The sequence below is a fragment of the Zerene cesonia genome, unplaced genomic scaffold, assembly GCF_012273895.1.
Source record: "Zerene cesonia ecotype Mississippi unplaced genomic scaffold, Zerene_cesonia_1.1 Zces_u004, whole genome shotgun sequence".
Classification (NCBI taxonomy): domain Eukaryota; kingdom Metazoa; phylum Arthropoda; class Insecta; order Lepidoptera; family Pieridae; genus Zerene; species Zerene cesonia.
This window is the reverse complement of record NW_024045134.1, coordinates 1,291,593-1,313,021: the sequence shown is the minus strand read 5'-3', so window position 1 is coordinate 1,313,021 and position 21,429 is coordinate 1,291,593. Positions and strand designations below refer to the sequence as shown.

The 21,429-nt window shown below is 32.7% G+C and overlaps 1 protein-coding gene across 1 annotated transcript in view; it reads right to left on the bottom strand.

Moving 5' to 3' along the window:
• The window catches only part of LOC119838730 (venom carboxylesterase-6-like), a 23,540-nt gene extending 3,127 nt beyond the window's left edge, over nt 1-20,413 (bottom strand). The window contains exons 1-8 of the mRNA XM_038364819.1: nt 20,161-20,413; nt 15,830-15,926; nt 12,986-13,171; nt 11,792-11,977; nt 6,697-6,887; nt 5,469-5,634; nt 3,925-4,109; nt 2,275-2,425 (exon numbers count right to left, since the gene is read on the bottom strand). Of these exons, the coding sequence (XP_038220747.1) occupies nt 2,275-2,425; nt 3,925-4,109; nt 5,469-5,634; nt 6,697-6,887; nt 11,792-11,977; nt 12,986-13,171; nt 15,830-15,926; nt 20,161-20,373 (1,375 nt within the window). The 5' untranslated portion in view covers nt 20,374-20,413. The remainder of the gene's footprint in view (nt 1-2,274; nt 2,426-3,924; nt 4,110-5,468; nt 5,635-6,696; nt 6,888-11,791; nt 11,978-12,985; nt 13,172-15,829; nt 15,927-20,160) is intronic.
• Between the last annotated feature and the right edge of the window lie 1,016 nt (nt 20,414-21,429).

The window sequence follows — 21,429 nt, the reverse complement described above, 5'->3', positions numbered from 1 at the left end:
AAAAAAAAAAAAAAACATGGACCGGTGATCTTGCAATATAAGTGGAAGTAATGCGATGATTTTAACCGCGAAAAGCATAAATGATAATGCGTAACGGATAGTAACGTAGTGAAGTGATACGATAGTGATATGAAGTGAAGAAAACCGGGTGTTCTCACAAGAGGACGAAAAAGATGATGAATGTCAATTGTCAAAGATAAAACCCAAAAATAGAATTAATTAGCACGTGCAAATATTTGATAATAAGTAAATAACAAGATAAAAAAAAGAAAAAGAGTACAATTTGTTGGGCGGCCTTATCACTCAGAAGTGATCTCTTCAAGGCAACTCGGGCAATATTACCCGGGATCTTTAGACAATCGATCGTATAATATATTTCAATATAAATAGAGAGACATAAGAGTATGGCGCAATTATTTAATTAGAAATATTCTAAAAAAAAACAATTATTTAATTAGCTATTCAAAGAAGTCTAAAAATAAATATTTTTGTCGGACTTCAGACTTAGCGATGTAAATAGAGTTAAAAAGTTTTATCGGTCTTATCAAAGATATGATAAATAGCCGAACAGGAAAATGTGAATATCAAATAATACAAAATTTTCCGATATTAACTGTTAAGACTATAAGACTGTTAAGAATCTTATACAAACTTCCCCGGGGCTACCCGCTATGTACCTTCATGTAAAGTTTCATAGAATAATGGCCACAGGCACAATGTAACCTAAACCCACATTTGCGTATATTGATATTACAAATTAAATTCTCTCGTTTTCATTTGGGTATGATAACATGTACTCGGCTTTTCGCTTTCGGAGAAAACGTTTTTACTATATTAAGAAACAGCAAATAAGACTGGAAGTTGAGGTGCTCTGTAACCGACATTTGAAGTGTTATATTATAAAGGATTGCTTTAATAGAATATTGTTGATAATTTAAACTTATACTAAAATTAACTGCGCCCTGCGGTTCCATCCGCGTAAGTCCGTATGTTATTCCAGTTGTTCAGTTGTCTATGTACCGAATATCATTGCAATCGGATCAGTAGTTTTTGCGTGAAAAAGCATCGCATTTATAATATTATTGGGATATTTAATATAGTATGCATGTATTTGTTCTTAGAACAGTAGGAAAAAGGATACAAAACAAAAACGTATAAAAAAAATAAACGCTCACCAGGTTAAGTTTCGAAAAATATTTGGCAGAATAAAAACAAAAGGAAATAAACCGATAATACCGAATAAACCGAGATTGATTAGCAGTTTTAATTTAGAAGGCAATAATTGTTCTATCCGGGAATATGCTGACAATATTTTGTTGCAAAGTACTTGAATCTATCGCGTTAACACGAAAGCTATCTGATGATATATTTGGTGAGTCTGACAGGGTTGCAATATCAACCTTTCTGCAATTATTGTATAACATTTATTATATTTTATAATATATTAGCTATACCGACACATCTATTATGGTATGTAATGATCTGTGTAAGATTAAAAGAGAGATAATCATCAATTTTATTTGTGATGACGCCATTTACAAATTCCATTTAAAATTATAAGCCTCCATCCCCATTTTCAGTTGGCGGCCATTTTGTATTTCAAATTTGTCATGGTGTATACATAAGTACTGTAAGTATTTAACTAGCCAAGCCCTTTAATTTGATACTCATACCACAGATGACAAAATACCTTCTATTACCCATACTGAGGTTGCTACGACGAAATATTTAATCCGCCATTTTGATGTGGCGGTTGACCGATTTTCACAAAACATACCACAAGCTAATTCACTTTTCCAAAATAAAAGAACAAAATCAACATCTGTACAGTCGCTCGAGAGCTCACCGATGCCACAGACAAACACACATAGACACGTCATTTATAATCCCCGCCATTTTTGCATCGGAAGAGAATAGAATAAAAAAATATTTTAAACAGGATAACTTTGTAAATAAGTATGTTTATTATAGATATAGAAAATATTTTATATTATAAGTATTATAAATGCTTATAATATAAAATATTTTCACAAAAAACTACTGGACGGATTTCAAAAATTCTTTAACCATTGGAAAGCTGCAACTTCACTGAACACAGGCTATATACCACGGGCGGACCCGGAAAGAACAGCTAGTAAACTCAAACTAAACACTCAAACATTGATATTCAATTGGACTACTTATTAAAGCACTTTTGAATGGTCATAACACATTAACATTTACCAAATTTCAAAAAACAAAAGCCGGCGAGCTAGTACTTAAAAGCAGACTCACCATAATCGTTTTCGTTACCGGCCATCAAGTGCGAGAGACTGTACTGGGCTCGATACCCGTACCGGTACAGGTAGGCGGGCTGGCCGGTCTTTGCGGCGTGCATCTCGACCATCTTGCCGACGTCTACTGCGAAAAGACGGTCGCCGAGCGCCTTGGATGGAAAACGGAATATTTCAAAAATATCGCACAATTTTTTACAGCATTGAAAACTTTATGAGACATTTTTTAAAGAGTAGAAACAATCACGAGGCGGGATTCAAACCCGCGCCATTTTGCTAAACCGTAGCAACACCTAGCTAGCTTCTAGTGATCCTTTTTTTCATGTCATAGTTGACAAAGGAGCTGGTGGGTCGCCTAATGGTAGAAGCCTATATAACGCCAATGGAATGCCGCCATTAAAAAACTGGGATAAAGAGAGGATAGATGGGGGATATAAGGAAAAGACTGGACTAAAAGGATATGGGTCTCTGGCTCCCCCACTCACCGTATGAAACACGGTAGCATTATAATGCTACTATTAACTTAAATTATTTTTTAACAAAACATTATCCCGCATTAAAATTGTTAGAACCTGACCAAATTTAAACGGACTCAAAAGGCACCAGGCACAAAAACAGAATCACAAAATACGGTTCACCCAGTCAACATTTCAAAAGTTACTAACAAAAATATACAGTTGTAATGAGAACTTGCTCTTTCTTGAAGTCAGTTGAAAAAAAGAAAGGAATTATAGGGCCTGAAGAGAGATGTCATAAATTGTTACTCTCAGTTTTAGTTGAAAAATTTAAAATTTCATAACATTGGCATGTCGATGAGTAATCTGACGATGCCACATAGCAAAAAACCTAGGCGTTAATCTAAAAATACCAGCTCGCAGACTGTTTGGCGTCCAATAGTTACATAACAGTCACCAGAACAGTAAATATCAGCTGTTTGCCGCTAAACTTAGCGAGTTTTACTTCTGGAACTGTCCATAAATTACGCTGAAGCGAATTTCTAAGGTAATTGTGTGATTTAAAATTAGGAAAGAATAGACAACATTTGTTGGGATTTGAATTCGTGATTTTTCTTTATTCTGTTTATGGTTAGGGCGTCGAATATATATAAGGTTTTTATATTACTATTTTAATGTGTATATAACTGACTGTTTGTAATATAATCAAGGGCATATTGATTATTATCCTAATTTGTATAAAGATTTGAAACTTTTGTCCTGCAAAATGGAACTTAAAGATTACGTAAAAATTAAATGATCAGGTAGCTGCGGATAGCTATTAAATTTGTTATTCTATATGTAGGTAATGAGATTTTTTTCGATTTGAATCAGATTTCCTTAGTATTACATTTACTTATTATTAAATTATAAAAAATAGATAAAATAACACTTAAATAAGTCTTATTTTATCTCATTGTTGCTATAGGTGCTCTGGCTAATTTATATAGATATCCAAATAACTCTATCTAAGTATTTTCTGTTAGCTGTGTACTTGATTATACGAGTATGAATTCTAAAGTCGACGTGAATCGCCCATTTTGCTTGAAAAGATGGAAAACAGTCAGAGTTGAAAAACAACCCAGCTCCTCCATGAGGCTCAGCAGTCGTCACAAGCTGTTACTACTTTTTCATTGTTACATCATCTATTTTATTACCTGGACTAGATCTTTAAAGGTCTCCTGGCTGACAGGCTTCCCCTTTAGGTAATACTGCTTGATCTTGTTAGCAACAGCGCTGCGGAGGTTCAGTGGTAAAGTGTCGTTGTATTCAAATATGTTGCTCGCGAGGTGCTCCCACCGGGCCTCCAGGTCGTTGAGGATGCTGGGGTCGGTTTGGTATGCTGGTTGATAAATAAATATCTATTTATATAAATCTATCTAGATTAAAACACATTCATTCCAATAATTAGTACAATCAACAGAAGAAACGAAGGAGCCAAAGAAGATAAAAGAGAAAAAAAAAATCACAAAAATATTATAAGAGCAAACAGAAAAATAATAAAAAAATATCTTTTCTACAATTCCCTATCAGACACAAAATGAATCACGTCAATCGGTTGAAGACCCAAGGATTAATCGAGTAATAAATTTAAAAGAATTGATCAAATATCTACAAATCTAAACGACCGTCCTTCGTTTTTGGGACGTCAGTTACATATTAAGTAAATTTAAAGCATGATTTTAAACATGTCTAGTTTTACCACCCAAAGTTATGCCAATTACTATGAAAAGTATGTTTATTATTCGTCTTAATGTGAAAGTGAATAAGAAAAACAAAGAATAATGAAAATAGGTGGTGGTAGGCATCAGCGTACAGGCCATATTGCTATTAAGGAATCTTTTCCAGATAATATGACGGTCAAAAATTTATAAGACGTGATGGCATAAAACTAACAAGATATCCAGTATATTATTTTCAAAAAACCACCTTAAAAAAACTTCATTATAATAAACTTAGGTATTATAAGCATGATTTATAATAAATTTGATAGCATCCGAGTATTTCGAAGCAGAAAATATAAAGCAAACAAAAATTTCTAATAGTGCCTGAGATTTATAGACCATTATTTTTCTTACGTTTCAAATAACATGGCGGAGATAAAACGATGCCTTTATAGTGTTTTCGTATTAGATAGATCAAGATCGTTTATTATGGTTGTTTCTTTATACAATGATAAGAAGGTATCATGTTTTATTAACTATTAAAAAGGTTATAAAAGTTGAATGACTTATAATCTTTTATAAACTTATTTTAATTTATTTCAAGTAGGTATTAAGCAAAAAAAAAAACTTCAATTTGGTTAAAGATAAAAAGGACTGGTCACATTATTTGACACAGATTATCAAGGAACGGTGACAAAACAATAACTTCATGATCAGACTCGCCAGGATTAAATAATTTCCATACATACTCTGTATAAAACAACAAGTATAAGTGAAAAAATTAAGTTTTCAGGTCAGTTTTTACTATATTTGTTTTTACTACACTTTTTTTGCAATTTTCAAATATTAACTAGAATAAAATTGCTATAAAACAAAAAAAAAAAATTGATCAGTCTAATTGCTAACATTAATTATTAATTATGATGTATGCTATATTTATTGAATGCATTTTTGTATAGTATTTTAAATTGCATATTCTGAGTTAATTTATTAAAGCAATTATAGAAAACTTTAAATGCACAAAAAATAATATATACCTGAAGCGGGATACAAGCCCTCTTCCGACGTGACGGACCCTATAAGAGGCACGCTGTTAATGGACCCAGATTTAGCCGCGTGGTAGGGGTACTCGGTCAAAAAGGGAGACTTGGAGCCGACTTCCGCAGTAGGGGTGAACGGGGTGAACATGTGAACCTTCCAATCCTGGAAATTTTTTTGGAAATGTTGAGTTTTGGTGAAGATAATGTCTCTCTGTATAAATGGTTATAGAGATGTGATAAAATGTAGTTGGAGTTTTAAATTAAATTGAATACTGTTTTGGGAAACTCTGTTAGAATAGATAATGATAATTAAACATTTGAATGCACACATTTCTTTCTTAATTATAATATTCGGACGGGTTAATTGGGATGAAATTTGCTACATAGATAGTTTATATACAAGAATACCAAAGGGTTATATTTCAAAGCTAAAAAATATTGTAATACAGTTGACGTAAATGTAGAAATAAACAGTATCCTTTGTCACGCGAATCTACAATCAAATACTTGAGTAATGATTGATATTTTAATTATTGTATTTGCAATTTTAATTGTTGGTTGAGATGTTTAAATATGGATATTTCCTGTTTTTATCAAGTTTTGTATAATCTGTATAATTTATAGTTCCACGTGTTTGTACCAAGTAAAATTATAAGTCCCGTAAGAACATCGGGATAAAAAGTAGCCTATATGTTATTCTAGTTCTCCAGCTGTCTACATACCAAATTTCATTGCAATCGGTTCAGTAGTTTTTGTGTGAAAGAGTAACAAACACACACACATACTTACAAACTCGCATTTATAATATTAAGTAGGAAATAGGAATATTAGTAGGATAGTAGGATAGGATGCGCTCTTATCATGCGCTGTCGTTTGCTAGAAAATACTAGTCAATGTTCTTTCGGCATGCTGCTTAATACGCGCTTAATTGTCAAGATTAATTTAACAATTTTCAAAGAACCTAAATAGGTTCTCTGAAAAATTTATTCATAATTTTATACATTTTCTTACTAATTATATGTTAATTTTGAAATATTTACATAGCACTAAATAATAGGGATTGCGCCGGATTGAATTGAAATTGAACAAAAATAACGAGTGATAACGCATTTTGGTTATAAAAAAAAAAATGACGAAATACGTGTTCACTTATTACATAGGGACAGGAAAGCGACTTTGTTTTATACCTGAAATATAAATGAAAGTAAAACCTCGGGATACTCACATACATCTCGATCTGTCCACGCACGATGACTTCAGCAGGCCTGTACTTCATGCAGTCTACCATTTCCTTGTTACTGCTGGTGGGACAACCGACTATTGCGGCGAGGGACTTCGCTTTCTCAGCTGGTTTGACGGAGTGTGTCCAGGAGGCGAAGGAGGAGCCACTGAACGCGATACCTCGGTGGAATCTATCTGTGGATGTTAAGAGTACTTGTATAATAAAGCTGAGCCTGGACTTTTTCACAGCCATAACACATCACAGCAACCTAAGTTAGTTTTTATTTTATTTCTTTTCTTTTTATATGTTATTTCTTATTTCCTGTTTTATGCTCAGTGTTTTGTCTTTTTTTGTTAATTGTTGTGTGTGTATTTGATTGTGAATAAATGTTTGTCTATGTCTATGTATATGTCTATAATCCTACTAATATTATAAACGCGAGTTGGTAAGAATGGATTACTCGTTCATGCGAAAATAGCTTATCGTATCTATATGAAATTTGGCACAGAGATAGATTATAGTCTGGATTAGTATATAGACTACTTTACCCGTGTACCGCGCGAGACGTCGCAGGTTACAACTAGTTTATGATAAAAATAAATAGGTGTATAGATGGAAGCAGGGGTTCCATGTCTTGCAAGATTTAAGCGACTTTTTAGGGAAGATACGTATAGGTATGATATATTTGGAATATACTAACAATTTTATCAAATGTTTCAACGTAAAGTGGAAAACAGGTGTTAGTCATCACAAAAAGTTGAACAGCGTATGTTGAAATATAACAATGTTTAATAATAGAAATATAAACCTACATTTATTATTAAACATTGTTATATCAATAGATGGCGTGGGGTGCCCCTTAGCACATAAAACCGAAAGAGTAGAAGAAATTCGATTACTGGGATTACGGGTGGCCGAGAGGCTAGGCGTTGCTACGGTTTGGCAAAACACGCGGGTTCGAATCCCGCCTCATGATCAAATTAAACTAAAAATTAAATTTAAATCTACCTAACATTTAAGGTTAACACTAAAAATATAAATGGAGACATTTAAAAAAAAATCATAAATTGAGACTCCACTATGACTTTTTGGTTAGTGAAATGAATATCAATTTCGCAACAAATAATATTATAATATTTTCATTTATTATTCGCGATTACATTGAATTGAATGATCCAGGAAATTTCGTTCCACTTAAGGCTGATTTGATTGTATTTTTTTCCAAATTTTCCTGAATATTTTCCATCATTGGATCATTGGATATATTATACAATATAGGAAAATATTCAAATTGGTGTATTTGTGTCAGTACTCTCTCTACATTATTAAAATAATATGATACGTCATATTTACGTAATACGACGTCGAAGGAAAAGTGTTCTAGGGTATTTTTATAATAAAAGATCAAAAGAAAAGGAGGATTATAACATAGCTGTATTGACAAAATAGTTAATGGAATAAAAACTTCTATTTTCCCTAAGTATTTAGATTATTTAATTTTTAGTTTTATAGCATTGAAATGCTTTATAAATTAGAAATTTTGAAAGAATAGAAAAAATTTGATCACGAGGCAGGATTCGAACCTGCGTATCTTGCCTAACCGTAGCAACGCCTAGCCTCTCGGCCACCCGTGATCCTGCCACAGTAATCAAATTTCTTCTATTCCTTCGGTTTCATGTGCCTAAGGGGCACCCCACGCCATCTATTGAGATGATTAAGAACCAAAGAAAGAATTTATTTAGATTATGTTTGATCCTGGGTCTTCCAAATTTCATCCCATTCGGTGATATAGTTTATCCGTTAAAGAGCAACGAGCAGACAAACTTTCGAATTCCTAGTACGGATTGCTATTGAATTTTCCTTATGCATTGTGCGAACGCATGGTAATGAACTTTGTATAGCAATGTCAATAATTCGTACGTAGTACACTCATGATTCAATTAACCTCGGATGCAACTAGTCAATAGTTTCAATTGTAAAATGAATGCAGTTAAAAAATTCCTAGATGAGATGGATAGTAACATTTTTGGTCGTGTTATCTGTTACAATCTAAATAATAGTAAATAAAACCTTATTTCCACAAACATATTAGGTACATGTTAAAAAATCTATAATCTGGTTTTCTATAATATATATTATCTAGGTATTGACCTCATCTAAACAAGGGTTCGTTAGCGATTTATTGGATATTTATATTAATGAATATGAGTAGTATAGTATTATTCATCTATGCTTTCATATGTTTTTTTACATATTTGCAACATATTATAATCTATGAGATGTAGGTAACATGATTACTAGCAAGGTAGGAATAATAATAGGGAAATCTGATAATAAACTCTTTTCTACACCAATTTGCGATCCTAAACCTATAAATTGTTGGAATTTAAAAAGTGACGATGTCGAAAAGTGGACAAAAAGAGTATAATCCATATAAGTACACATTTTCACAACACCCGACAATTTTTCAATGCAAAAAATACAAAGGACTTTACATTGTATACTTAGAATATGCTAAGACTTGATGTTTTTCCTGTTTTTTATATACTTGTTTTCTTATTATTCATTATTTTTGCAAAAGTTATGTTTCATAATTAATTTAATTTCATTTATAAGGTTTATGAGGAGATAAAGATCGAACACGAATGCCATTGATAGATTTTAAATATGTTCTGAGACACCAGCCGCAGCCCGACTGCACTATAAAGATACAGCCAGGGCAGTCAAAATATCTCTACTTTTTTATATCATAGCGGACAACTGAGCTGGTGGTTCGCCTGAGAGTAAGCCATCACCACCGCCCATAAATACACGCTTTTGAGGGGTAAGGGATAGGGAAAGGATTGATGACTGGAAAGAAGGAATGGACTGGGTAGGGTCAGAAAAAGGAAACAAAATACACGCATCCTCATTCTAAAGAAAAACAAAGTTTGTGTTGTGCTTTCTGCCCTGCGTAGCCATTATTCACCGACTTCATATAACGTGTCTATTGTAAACTTAAGCCCGTAACATGTAAATACCCGCGGGCGTTAACTTTATTTACTCTGAGATGGGTTTGTGTTTGCACCGACTACTCTGTTTAAATGCATTTGCATAATTAAACTTGGACAATTTTAGCTGCTGGTCGTACGTACTGTTTTTAGGATACAATTGTTTTAGTTACATGTTATGTGTTTTGGTAAAAGTTTGTTTTAAGCTGAATAAAAACGATTCCGTAATATTGAAAGAAATAGGTTTTGGTTAGCCAATTTTCCTTATTACTACTTAATTGTTAGTTTATTATGCTAATAGTGTCCATTTGGGTGTATATAGATTATATAAACACGAAAGTTTGTATAGAATGGAATTATCTGGAGACAAATAGTGTTTTAGTATTGAATTGCTGTATTGAAACTGAGGATGAATGAATTTTCAAAGATTATGTTTTTCTGTTGCTGCTATAATAAAAATATAATAAAACAAATAATAAAAATCTAGCGTTCTGGTGATAATCCACCCAGGCCAAGTACGGATTGGCAGATGTCACATGTCGTCAAGCTTTCAATTCTCAAACATACTGGTTTCCTCATGATGTATTTCCTTTTCTTTCCGAGCAATGAAAATTGTTGAAAACTCGATTTATTTCTTACATACTCGCCAGGCTTCGTACCTCCGACATTTCTATTGAAACACAAGGTCCTAAACACGATGCCAGCAATATTCTTGCTCTGGCAATATACAAGTATCAAACAATATAATCTTAAATACAAAGGTCTTTTAACGTTTATCTAATGTTTGAACATAAGATCCTCCTAGATAAATGCTTTGAAATGTTCATATTTATAAATCTAAACCAATATTTAGCTACGTTGTTATCTTTGTATTGTGACCGTTTATATCTAAGAATAGAGAACGGGTTCTGAATAATAGTTTTGTTTACTATGTGGTGTATTTAATCAGTGACTTGGATGTATTATGTTAATAAACATTAATATTTAAGTGGCTTTTGTAGTCTTTACAAGAAGTTTGTGTGATGGAGAATTTTTGAGGTTGGTGTTACCATGTTTAAGTTGTTATAATGGCGAGTGAGGCTACTTATTTGTTAAAAAACTTGTTTATTTTCTATTTTACGGTAAAGCGGCAGGAATAAAGTTGTAGACAAATTTATTTCCTACCAATAATGCCGTAAAAATTATCTGTAGGATTGCTAGTTTAGGAGATAAAAGGCAAGGATGATGACCCCACAAACTTGAAGTTAATCTTCTCCTAATCGTCCCTATACATCTGTACAATACATGTATATGCGTATATATATTCGTTTTAATTAAAATAATTGCGTTCTCTGAGAAACGCATTATAGGCATGATTTCATTAATAATAATTATATTCATTAATAACTATTTTACTATCATAATTAATGATTGTTGACTTAGATGAGAAGCGTCTGCCATTTGTCTACGCCAACTGGCCTACTAATGGGTAGATAATTTGTGATGTCCGAGTCAATAAAGATTGCCAGTCATAGTGAAGCTGACAAGGTTTCTACCAATGTTAACTTTTAATCCAGAAAACATTCTGATAACCATAGGTCTGTTGCCTTGCTTATCCAAACACTAACCAATATATAATGTTTGTATAGACGGTGATTGTAAAACTATCTCGATATCCATTTATATGAGAATTGAGCAAAGGGCTTCAATCAAAATAGAAAGTAGAGGCCTATTACATCATAGATTTCCACAATAACACTATTACATATACACTAATACTATTATCAATATTCTAAGACGTTGTTTTTTCATTTATTGATAGCTCTTGATAGTCTATTTTATTCTTATTGTCGTAAATACACATACACGCATTATTTCGATATTTTAACTGACAAGTAAGCCAAACCACAGTCTAAAAAACGTTCAAGCTGAGCCCAAGCTACATACGCCATATCGTTAGCAGCTCGGGACACTAAAGGGCTGCCGCGCATGCTTGCATGTTATGTAATGTAGATAGAATACCTATAAGATTTATAACATGAAAAAGCTTTTTCCTTATACTACGGCTACTCAGCCATAATATCCAGATGTTGTAAAACCAGGCTGAACGGTTCCCACCATTCCCTTACCTCTAGACATAGGTGACAGATAGTGATAGTGCACACTAGCGCCCCCCGCGGAGCAGCCGGTGAGCGTGATGCTGTCAGGGTTTCCGCCAAACATCATGATGTTTTCCTTAACCCACTGGAGAGCGAACGACTGGTCCTTTAGACCAACGTTCCCTGGTGCTGCTTCATCACCTGTGCTGAGGAAACCTGTAGAAAATTTGTGTGAAATGTAGTTGTAACTGATTCTTAGTGTATATGAGATACTAAGCGCTCGTCCCGGTTTTAAAAACAAAACAAAATATACCCTATGTTATTAAGGAAGATTTTTTTAATTCGTCCAGTAGTTATTGTATATTTCCTCTCTATAATATGTATAAGAACGATTGTGCTACAAATTCAAATAACTTATATAATAAACAAAACATCAAATACAATAAGATTAATAATAAAATAAGTATACGAACTTAAAAAGTTTAACAGAAAAACGTTAATTTAAAAACTCCTCTACTAAACGTACTTATTTTAATAAAATAGTTTCTCGAACTTCTTCCATATTAAATACAGAATTTAGTATGGAAGGCGTTTCGTACGTATTTCTGCGTGTTCCTTCGATATCGACTGATATAAATTCTAGGTGAGAGTGGATATGATAAATGAAGAAGCGAATTTACACCACCTGCCGGTATTACGCCAATAAATCAGCTGTGTAAATTGGTTCATTTTGACCACAGTTTCTTCATACTCCCACAATTGTGTACATTATATAAGAAAACCAATAGTTAACACACTTTATAGACTTACATAAAATTATATGCATCCCTTAACCTATATATGTAACTGTTGAACCCGTTTTTCGTCAGAACACGCTTTCGCTAGGTAAAACTAGTTGTAACTAGTATTTTCTTGTGTTTGATTTTACGCGAGTACTATAAAGAAAATATATTAGAAATTAAATATTTTTAACGGATTTTAAATTATATTATTTAACGAAAGTTTTCGAACACATTACAGCGAGCGTGGTCACGAGGAGACCGAGGAGACAGTCTCCCCGTGACCTCCGTTAAATCCGTTAGAATACTTCAATTTCTAGTTGTAACTCAATGTCTTCATTACTACTATAGATACCAGTTGTATTACTAGATCTATCTAAGGAAAACGCGTTAAGACGCATTGACTGATGTTCAAAATACATTAAAAATCAACCAGAAATCTTACCAAGTGGTCCCAACCGGTAATTGATGGTGACTAAGACGACATCTCTATCCATCATGTTAGCAGGACCATACAGAGATCCGGTACCATACATGAAGGCACCACCATGGATGAATACAACCACTGGAAGATGGGTTCCCACAGCTATGTTAGGGGAGTACACGTTCAGGAATAGACAGTTTTCGTCACCTGCGAAAATAAAGTTTTTGAACGAAACAAACTCAAATATAAAAAACATTTATTCATTCAACTAAACATCATGTTACACAGTTATAACATTTACCACCGGTTCGGAAAGCAGTTTCTACATAGAAGAACCGGCAAGAAACTCTGTAGTTGCTCTTTTAAAATAATATCAATTTTACATAAGAGAATTTAGTCATTAAAGTTTAAAAATTGTGTAGATAAAATAATAAATATATGGGTAGTATGTTAGCGGGACTTGTTACCAAATTGTAAGGAACGATGTATCAAATGTGGATATTTTTGTTTTATCTTATGTTTGTTTGCATAGATTTTGAGTAAAAATGATAAATATGTATGAAAATACACTTAATAAATCGTTTCTTTCTTTCATTGGAGAGCGAAGTACAATAAACAATTTCCTATCAAATACAAAAAGAAATATCGAGTAACAAAACCAAATAAGTCGAATTGAGAACTTGCTTCGTTTTTTAGAAATAACAGTTAAAAAGTATTGAATAGGCTATCAGTTACTTCTAGTGGCTAGTTGGTATCGGTCTGAATTATTGTATTACTAGAATATTGGGATATGTTATTTCAGTAATCCAGCTATCAACGTACCAAATTTCATTGCAATCGGTTCAGTAGATTTTGCGTGAAAGAGCAATAAACACACACACACATCCTTACAAACTTTAATCCTTTCCTAATCCGTTTCCAATTTAAAGTTGGAAATCATGTTCATGGGCGGTGGTAGCACTTACCATCGGGCGACCCACTAGCTCCATTGCAAAAAACAAGTTTTGACAAAATTTCGTAGGTATATCGTGTATTTAATGTATTCGAAGCTATATAATTTTAATGCTACAGTAATTACATAACGTGAAGGGTATAAAAACAATTTAAATAAATAGAAAAAAGTACAGTAGGAAATGCTTAATATAAGCAAATATTGAAATGAAATGAAATTCTTTGTTTAGCAATAAAGTAAACATTACATTAAAAAAGTAAGTATAAGGCGGCTTATCGCTAGACAGCGGTCTCTACCAGGCAGTATTTGGTAACTTATCTAGTGTTGACTGGTTATATGGACGTCATGGTCAGCATACATGCGGTAGAGAAAGGATAAGAATTTCGGGATATTCCTTATTTTTTTTATTAATTTATGTATTATTAATTTATATATTCCTTCCTTCCTCAATAAATTGGCTATCTAACACTGAAAGAATTTTTCAAATCGGACCAGTAGTTCCTGAGATAAGGACGTTCAAACAAACAAACTCTTCAGCTTTATAATATTAGTATAGATTATTTATATGTAATTGAATGATGATTACTTATGAATTACCATATAAACGTAAATATTAAATCAAAACGTATCATTAAAACACAGCTGTTGTAAAATATGTTATTAGGGAAACGTATTCCAAATATAAATTGGTTTAAATATTTTCATCATTAAAATGTAATTCAATAATAGCCTATTAATTAATCGCGTGAGATACATTAATATTAATTAATTAATTGCTTGACCTCAATTCTATACATAACACATCTTACTATATTTTATACGGCGGTCCGCCCGGGCTTCGTCCATGGTACATATATAGCCTATAGCCTTCCTCCATAAATGTGCTATCTAACACTATAAGATTTTTTTCAAATCGCACCATTTGTTCCTGAGATTAACGCGTTCAACTGAATTTAAAGTGATGGAAAAATAATTAATCACTTATAACAAATTGGTATCAATTCACTAAATAATTTTTGTATGTAATCAAAATGTTTTTAAAGTTCTTTATTCATTGAAATTATTTATATCCCCAGGAAATTGGGAGATAATGTTTAAAATGTTATCGTACATAGTTGTTCATACACGAATATTTTTGTAAATTTATACTAATACTAGCTGCGCCCCGCGGTTTCACCCGCGTAAGTGCATATCCCGTAGGAATATCGGGATAAAAATTGCCTATATGTTATTACAGTTATCCAGCTGTCTAGGTACCAAATTTCATTGCAATCGGTCCAGCAGTTTTTGCGTGAAAGAGCAATAAACACACACACATCGTTATAAACTTTCGCATTTATAATATTATAGAAGGAGTTTGTCTGTTTGTTTTTTTGGATTCGCTAACCTTAGAATCTACTGGACCGATTACCAAAATTCTCTCATTGTTGGATATGTAGGTGGTCTTAGGTTACATACGTATGTACCACAGGCGAAGCAGGGGCCGATCCCTTGTTATGATGATAAAATTAATAATCTGTATGATATCATATTGTACCTATTCTTCTTTTCATTATCCAATATCCATGTTGATATAATTTAAAACCATTTCCACCCGACTTCTAAAGAAGGAGGGGGTCATCTATTCGACTTACGACTGGGTGAACCAATGACGATTTTTTTTATTTGTAAGCTTGTTCTTTAAATTTGGTCTAGTTCTGACAATTAGAAAACTATAACATTAATTTTTGGGATTAAAACGATTTTATAGTAATAGAGTTCCAAAGAGAAATATAGGCTTCTTTTTATCATTTGTTCTACTTTTTATCGTTGTAACATTTACTTCCAATGAGAATTTCCTATGAATACGCGGGCGAAGCCGCCGGCGAAAGCTAGTTAAACTAACTATATGCTTGTTTAAAACAAAAGCTTACCAGTGATTTTCTTGAAGATAGGTTCGTACTGCAGACAGTCCGAGAGGGTGCGTGTCGCATCCCATGTACCAAGCCATGGTTTCATTGGCTGGGGATCCTATGGAATAAGAAAATGTAATTGTTAACATAGTTTTTAATGTGAGGTTACCGGCATGTCCAAGAAGCTCGACGACAAAGCACTTGTCAGCGTGGTGGATTATGGTCTGACCCTCATAGGAGACCCGTATCCCAGCAGTGCGAAGATATATAGGCTGATGATGATGATGATGACGATGATGAAATGTAATCGTATTTAGTTCGTTTACGTCGGTACCTATAATATAACACCTATAAGGTTTTTCTTAGACCTTACAGAGTTAGAGGCTAGAGAGTGATGTAGGGTACATTTTACCCCAGGGATATATCTCAATTCCCTGGCTATCCTACTAATATTTTAATGTGAAAGTTTGTAAGGATATGTGTGTGTTTGTTACTCTTTCGCGCAAAAACTACTGAAAATTTGGTACGTAGACAGCTGCACAACTGGAATAACATATAGACCAATTTTTATCCCGATATTCCTACGGGATACGGACTTACGCGGGTGAAACCGCGGGACGCAGCTAGTTTACTTTATACGGTACGAAGGCAAGGCCGCTGAAATACTAGATAGATAGATATAAATTAGAATTACGATTCCAATTATGTCTAAAATGTAAGTAAATACGTAAATATGAATAGGCTCGATACTACACAAGTAATGAATGGCCGTTCGCACCGCAATATCAGGCACGTTTGTAATGTACACTAATTGGTGTGAAATTGTCATAATTGTGTCCACATTGAACATTTTCAGTTGATTGCGTATTCGAAATATAAACAAGACAGGAGCAAAGAGCCGCCATGTTGTTTATTTCGTTTGGTGTTCTTATTTTGAAATATTACATCTATGTAGGTATAGACAAATGGCAAACGTTTCTCATTTATTCGTTTTCTTAAAATTTTAGCTTTACTCCGGATAATCTAGACATGCAAAGGGTACAAACATTTCCATTTTGTTGTGTAATTGTTTAAAATATAATTGTCAAAGTAATGATAAATAATAAGCTAACTAAGTAAAAACTTACAAAATAATAGACAGTACTTCTTAACATAAGTCCAAGGCAAATAGATATTAATTATAAACGAACAAACACATTGATTATCTCTTAATATATAAAATTCTCGTGTCACAGTTTTCGATGCCATACTCCTCCGAAACGGCTTGACCGACTTTGATGAAATTTTTTGAGCTTATCCGGTATCTATGAGAATCGGCCAACATCTATTTTTCATACCCCTAAATGATAAGAGTAAGGCAGAACAGCGTTTGCCGGGTGCAGCTAGTAATGAATATTACTATATATGTTAATGCACCGAATATAAGCTCTCAGGCTAGGTTTTATGCATCGTTGGATTGACGACCATTTCATTTGAACAGTAATTGTAAAAGCGAGATACACAACAGATCTATGTAGTGTACAAAGATATTTCGGATGGCAACACCAGGAAATTAAATGACCAATAAACCCATCCTATTTTCCTGGTATGGATTCGATCGCTTATAATTTCGCAATAATTATTTGTGTCGGATCTTAACTAAATACATTCTACTAAACTAATATTGTAAATGCGAAAGTTTGTACGGATGTGTGTGTGTTTGTTGCTCTTTAACGCAAAAACCACCGAACCGATTAAAATGAAATTTGGTACGTAGACAGCTGGATAACTGGAATAACATATAGGCAACTTTTTATCTCGATATTCTTACGGGATACGGACATACGCGAGTGAAACCGCGGGGCGCAGCTAAATAAGCAAAAGTTTGATAAATAAGGTAAATTTTTATCTACTTTTCGGTAAGTTATGACGGATATAAAATTCTCCGAGTAAGAAAAAACATCACGATTTGAAGAGATTGCTTCACGTTTAGCCAAACCATGGATTCAAATCCCATGTGGAAGGGAACTACGCGGGAAAAATATTGAGAATAATTATAAGAACTAGATGCGCCCCACGGTTTCACCCGCGTAAGTCCGTATCCCGTAGAAATATCGGAATAAAAAGCCTATATGTTATTCCAGTTGTCCAGCTATCTACGTACCAAATTTCATTACAATCGGTTCAGTAGTTTTTGCGTGAAAGAGTAACAAACACACACACATCTTTACAAACTTTCGCATTTATAATATTAGTAGGATAATTAAGAGATATTATAGTGATCGCCCGAGCAAGGCATGTCTATTGCAAACTGTGGGATTAAAAAACTGGTCTAATATTAATTATTATAAGGATTATTACAGTGTTATTAAATCCGTAAATGAAGGATTATTTGCGGTAAACCGAAAAGTAATCAAGTTACAACAATTAAAACCTGATTAAAATTAATTATTTCTCGTAAATACGCAAAAGCAATTTGGTTATATCCCTTAATTGATTTGACATTAACATTCGTCGTTTTTTCTGCTCTAATTTTATTTTATACTTATTTATATAATTTCATCTCAATATTACACCATGCTACTATAATGTAATCTTTGTAATTACATAAGATGTGATTTAAGAGTTTCCTCACGATGTTTTCCTTCACCGTTTTAAGAAGTGGTGATGTTATCCACATGTCATGTGAAAAATCAATTTATTTCCTGCACGCTCGTCCGGTCTCGAACTCCGACTTATCGATTTTGAAGTCCGAGGTTCTCACCACTGAGCCACCACTGCTTTTATGTCGTCTAACTACTATTTTGTAAGCACGAGTTTATCTTTATTAATTGAAAATAATAAAAGATCACGCTATAATTATAGAATGAACTAAATTGTCTCATTTGCTCTTATACAGAGTATTCGTAAGGAAATTAATTAATTCTCGCGATCCTAATCAGGATAATAAGATAAACTTATGAAATTATTGTATTGATACGATTCTTGATAACTTCAGACCGTTAAAAGTGTGTGTTGAGTCTAAAGAAATAACATACAAGTGAAGCTAATTCAAGCGTGTTAATGAAAACGGAGATAGAAATATAATTTTGTGGACAAGCGCTTCGATATAAGTATTTTTTTCTTTGTATTATATTTTTTTAATAAAAGGAAAAATAATAATTTAAATATACTTAACATAACCTTTGAGATTCTCATCAGGGAATATTGCGATTATACAGGGAATAGATATTTAACAGTACGGACGCGTACCATTTGTTATTATTTTATATGCTATTTATTAAATACTTTCATCACTAGATAGTATAAAACAAAGTCGCTTTGTCAATCCCTATGTTAGGGACATGTACGCTTAAATCTTTAAAACTACGCAACGGATTTCAATGGGGTTTTTTTTAATAGATAGAGTGATTCAAGAGGAAGGTTTATATGTATAATAACATCTATTAAACTATTCCGAATTGAGCGCGTGCGAAGACGCGGCCAAAAGCTAGTAGATTATAAGAGTTATTTGATATAAAAACTGTCTTTACATTAAAAAAATAATACATTACTAGAGTACACTTCAATAGCATTTAAATCCTTCGATCAATAATGTTTAAATCATGGTTATGTTATCGTTTGTTCAATGTTTACGTTATTTTTTTATTCGTATATTTTGATTTTTTGCTACCCGGCATTTTCTTTATCCACTACTCATAAGCATTATTTAATGTGGATTTTTTGTCACTTAAATAGCAAAAGCCTTCTCCGTCCGTGTTAATTTACCTGATTCTTTTGTCGAAGATTATTGAATGGATTTTTCTCACGTAAAAAATCTATCCTAAATATCATATTTGGGGTAAATTTTTTTTTATCCATAATTTTTCATGTAAATAATCAAAATTACGAACAGCAATTGATTTTTATCAGTTAATAAAGTTATTTTTAGATTCAATACGGAGTTCACGATACATTACAATTTAATTTTATTATACGTTTACAAAGTAATCGACTTGTAAAATAATTAAGTTGAGTAGTAAGATCCGTGAACTATTTCTATGGTATATAATTGGTAATTACTGCTTTATTATAAACGCAGCCATTACCCATAAAGAATAATAAAAATAACCGTATGCGTGTGGTTTTTTATGTTCCGGTATTATGTTATTGAGGAAATATCATAAATATATGATATATCCTCAATAATATAACTAATAATTCAAAATTGGTTAATTGTTTGAATCCTTAAATGAAATTCTTTTTTTGAAATGATATTTTGACAAATATTTGTCTTAACTCGTTATGATGCCAACAACAATATTACATTTTCTTGCCACGAAGAGAAAAAAAAACAATATTAAAAATGGAAGGTATTCAAAATTCGGACTTACCCTAAACCTGTATTTTCCAACCGGCGGTCTCGCGTATGGGATCCCTTGAAAACTGGCAAATGTTCGTCCATTAGTAGATTCCTTCCAGGTGCCTTGGAGCATGCCATGGTGCACTCGTACAATGGGATTTGCCCCTTGACCCGCCGCAAACGCTATAAGGAGCGACGTTAAAAATAAACTCAAACTCGACATTTTAAAGACGTGCGCGCGCATGAATCTCCCGCGCTGAACTAGTAGATAATGATAACTAGATAACAGAGATCCAGTGATTTGTGTTGAAACGATTTGACAGCTGTCATTAACTCATTGATTTTTTTTTTCTTTTGTCCCCGTGAATAATGGAAAAGGTAAATTGAGTTAAAATCATTAGTGAAATTATAAATATTCCATTTTTGACAGTTAAATAATTCAGGTAATTAATTGCTATTGCTGTTACCTTTTCAGATATAATTTATTAAAATTGATTAATTAGTTAATTTAAAATGTGTATGAACATTTCAATGTTTTTATTTTTATATTAAAGTATTACTAAGGCGATTTAATCACGTAAAGTCATTCAGTTACTAAATGATGTGACATGTTTTATAACATCGCACATGGTTTCCCATACAATATTTTAACACAGTTATTGTAGTAATGTAAAGGCGGGATTATACGACAAAGATATCAGGTTATGTCAATATTTGAAACTGTATTTCATATAATCTGTGGTGCTACATAAATGTTATTATATTTTCGCTGCTTACCTATTTAAACCCTTGGTGTGATATTAGAAGTTTAAGGTCAGGGCGTTGGGACAGTTCTGAATACGCTGATTAAATAATATAATCATACTAAAATTATAAATGCGAATGTTTATAAGGATGTGTGTGTGTTTGTTGCTCTTTCACGCAAAAACTACTGAACCGATTGCAATGAGATTTGGTACGTAGATAGCTGGACAACTGGAATAACATAAAGGCTACTTTTTATCCCGATATTCCTACGCGGTGCGCAGCTAGTATAATATAATATTAATATCATACTAACCAATGTTTAAATAACCGAAACATGAAATTAAAAAGTTGGTTTTATCAAAAACTTTTGTTATAGAAACTGATTATTATTATTATTATTAATAATTTTAAAATGGTTAATTTAATCTAGTAAAACAAGTCATTATAATCACAATTTTAAGGAATTTCTTCAATGCGTTTAGTCTCCATTTTAAGATAATTAGTTATCTAAATATGAATACTTCTTACCTATTTTTTGTTTAATATTTTTTAT